Below are 3191 nucleotides of genomic sequence, written 5' to 3'. Positions count from 1 at the left end.
TTTGGCTTACACCTAAACATATATTCATTATTTTAATTTTAATTGGAACTGTAAAGTTACATTAATTAGTTTAGTTATTGTCTAACTTATTCAATTAAACATACACAAACCAGTTTTGTTTCAGGTTTCAGGTTTGGTTCAGTTTTTATATAAAAAGGAAAAAACGAACTTAAAAATATGTTTTTTTTTTTCTTAAAATCTATAGTTTTTAATACTATTTTGTGTGTGCGTTTGGTACTGTGTCGTCTTTTCTACATAGCTAAAGTCTTGTCCCCATTATGCAATAAAGGTCAACGAACATACAGAGTTACATAAAAGAGAAAAGATTCTCCATCATATCAATTTAAAGAGTCAAACACATAGTCATGAATATTTTATGTATTCTAACAGTAAGTATGAATCGGTAGGATGAAAAACGAGCATATGATCAATCGCTCTAATAATCTAATTATATGTTCACCAAATCGGACCAAGTTATTGGTCCTACATATCTCGGTTCACCAAATGCAAACTTTTCCATCATAAGTTGGGCAATGTATTGTGACGGATGAGACACATCCCAAAAAAGATACTCTTTTCTGTTCTTACACAACCTGGCGATCGGATTACAATTGCTCATCGCTCTAAACCTTCCCAATCCACAACACGCCGTATTTACATACTTAATTTCTGAAGAAAATAAAAACCATTATGATTTATGTAAGCAACTCCTTGATTTCTTGGTGCAATATGATAATGCAATGAATTAAGTCCTTACTATAAGTAGCAGGGTTCATGTAGATATCATAAAGTAGGTTATATGAATTTGCGTACGAAAAATGCATGTCCTCTAAATTTTCCTGCATTCGTACCAAAAGTCCTTCGAGTTTAACATTGAATTGTTGCGCTAAATCATTTGCTGTTTTTGAACAGTTCCCACCCTTAATAGTAACTCTCATTAATGGACTACATCCAACATATGGCACACCAAAGATCCCGAACTTCCTTGCTCCTAGCTTGTATAAAGTCTAAACATTATGGTATACCTTAATTTATACACAATTAGAGTATACTTATAAATGAGTGAACATGCTATAAGAATACAAGAAAGGTTTACCGTTAGGGTGTTGTTATAACTTTGGATAAGTTTGTCAATGTACGGGTCTGGTTCCAACTTATATCGAAATAGGGCAAAAAAGTTGACATCATTGTTGCCGATACATATAAAAAACGTTGCTTTTTCAAAATACTCCATGGCCTTCTCAGCACCCAATTGCGAACTTAGATTTCCGAAAACAAACTTTACTTCTTTGAGTTGTTGGGTTATCGACACAGCTTGCTGAACAAAAATGGATATATTATTAGCACCTAAAAAAAATAATTTGTAATTATATTCAGTGCATTGCATGAAAAATTTGATAGATTTGTATAAAGAATAGAATGAGGATGTGACAATCATTTAAACTTTAAAGATTAGTGCGTGTGGATGGTAATGTGATGTTACATCTATTGCTGAGGTGGCGTCAATAATCCCACATCCTGATGATGCAAAGTTTACGCCTTTGCCAGGGTTCTCCTTCGCTCGAGTCGATGCCAAAGTAAATCTTTTTATAGGACCCTCCCAATGTCTTGTTGAATTGATGTCAAGTGCTTTCATAAGGCTTTCCTGGAAACTTATTCCGCCGCGATGAATCGCTTGAAATGGTGGTGGACTTGTCACGGATTCTCCAAAAGCGATTTTAGCTAAGATGATCGCAAACAAATTTACATAAATCCGTGCACGTCTATATGACAAGAAGAAAGAACGTACAGTTAACTTTTTATACACAAATAACCCTTAGGCCTTAACTATATATTTGTTTATTACTTAATTCATTTCGTATAACTAGATTACGTACTGCTTTTCGAGATTAAAATGTATATGGAATAGTCGTCGCAGAAAATATGATCAACAAAGACATGCATAAATTGTTCATTAATTAATGCCTACACGTGGAAAACTTATTGTTTCATTTAAGAAAAATTAATTTACGTTAGAATATCTAACACATTAATAATATGTAACACATTAATTATTTGTAAAGGTATTACCCAGCCTGCCCATTGTGTACTTTATAGAAAAAAAACGTACTTGTAAAATCTGCTAGGTTTTGACCATTGCAAAACCTTCCATTAGGAGTCGAGTTGAAAAAGTCGATACCATACCACGGGAAATTGGCTTTTGCAATCGTTCTTAGTAAATATGTATTTGTTCCAACGTCATATAATGAGTCACCGATTATGAAAACAGCCGTAGTATCGGCATCAGACAAGCTTGAAGAAAGAATCACTACAAAAAGGATAAGAACGAGAGTATTGATGGGACTTATCGGCATGATGAAACCCAAAAACATGCAAATGATTTAATCAAGAACGGAATAGAAGTGTTTGCTGATGATATATACACATACTTCCTTACATCCCAAAATTTATGAAGAATTTGTTGAAGTGTTTTTCTTGTGAGCCTTAGCTTTTTAAATTTCACACGCTTGTTTGTTCTAAATTAGAACGTTTGTTAGTTAACATGAATTAAATAATTAGACATTCGCTTGATTAAAGTCAGAGATACCTTTATTTTCATAATCATTTTCAAGTCTACTAATTGTTAATTGTTAATTTGTTGATCGTAAAAAGGATAAAGTCCGCCTGGGGAATTAATGACCAACCCAAATTCAAATTGTAATCACAGAAGTGTTGTTATCCATAAAAATATTTTTGTGTTTTTCAAAACAATAAATATTGTATAGTGATAGTGAACCGGTCTAATGAACGGTTTCCGGTTCAACCGCTGGTCTACCGTCTACGTATGCCAGTGCTATGTGTTGATATTTTAGTTGTTTACATTTTGGATATATAACCTGATTGACCTGAGTATTTATTTTTATTTGGAAATTGAGTGTCTTTTTAATGAGCTAAGTGAAGTACATAAGTTTCGATACATTATATTATCAAAACAGACAAAAATCATTTATTCCAACGTATTTCATGCAATGTAATGTGTATGCCATGCTTGATCACAATTCAATATAAAACCTTACAGGCCCTCCCATACCTTGGCTTCCGTATTAATCATATACATATACATGACACCCTATCAACCTTACCAAAACATGAAGAACAAATCAACCTATTAAGCTATTACCCGAGATCTACTTAGCAAGGGGAGGTATTGT

General features: G+C 33.1%; 1 protein-coding gene across 1 annotated transcript; it reads right to left on the bottom strand.

The window, feature by feature from the left end:
- Positions 1-275: 275 nt before the first annotated feature.
- Positions 276-2427, bottom strand: LOC145038690 (GDSL esterase/lipase At1g74460-like). Its single transcript, XM_078986974.1, has 5 exons — positions 2111-2427; positions 1484-1722; positions 1097-1318; positions 758-1007; positions 276-669 (listed from the first exon to the last, which is right to left on the bottom strand). Exons 1-5 carry the CDS (start codon positions 2370-2372, stop codon positions 449-451), a joined length of 1194 nt encoding a protein of 397 aa, XP_078843100.1. The 5' UTR covers positions 2373-2427; the 3' UTR covers positions 276-448.
- Positions 2428-3191: the final 764 nt, after the last annotated feature.

The sequence above is a fragment of the Lactuca saligna genome, chromosome 4 (genome assembly GCF_052625555.1).
Source record: "Lactuca saligna cultivar CGN05327 chromosome 4, ASM5262555v1, whole genome shotgun sequence".
Lineage (NCBI taxonomy): Eukaryota > Viridiplantae > Streptophyta > Magnoliopsida > Asterales > Asteraceae > Lactuca > Lactuca saligna.
The sequence above is the reverse complement of the archived record's forward strand: the minus strand, read 5'-3'. Positions and strand labels throughout refer to the sequence as shown.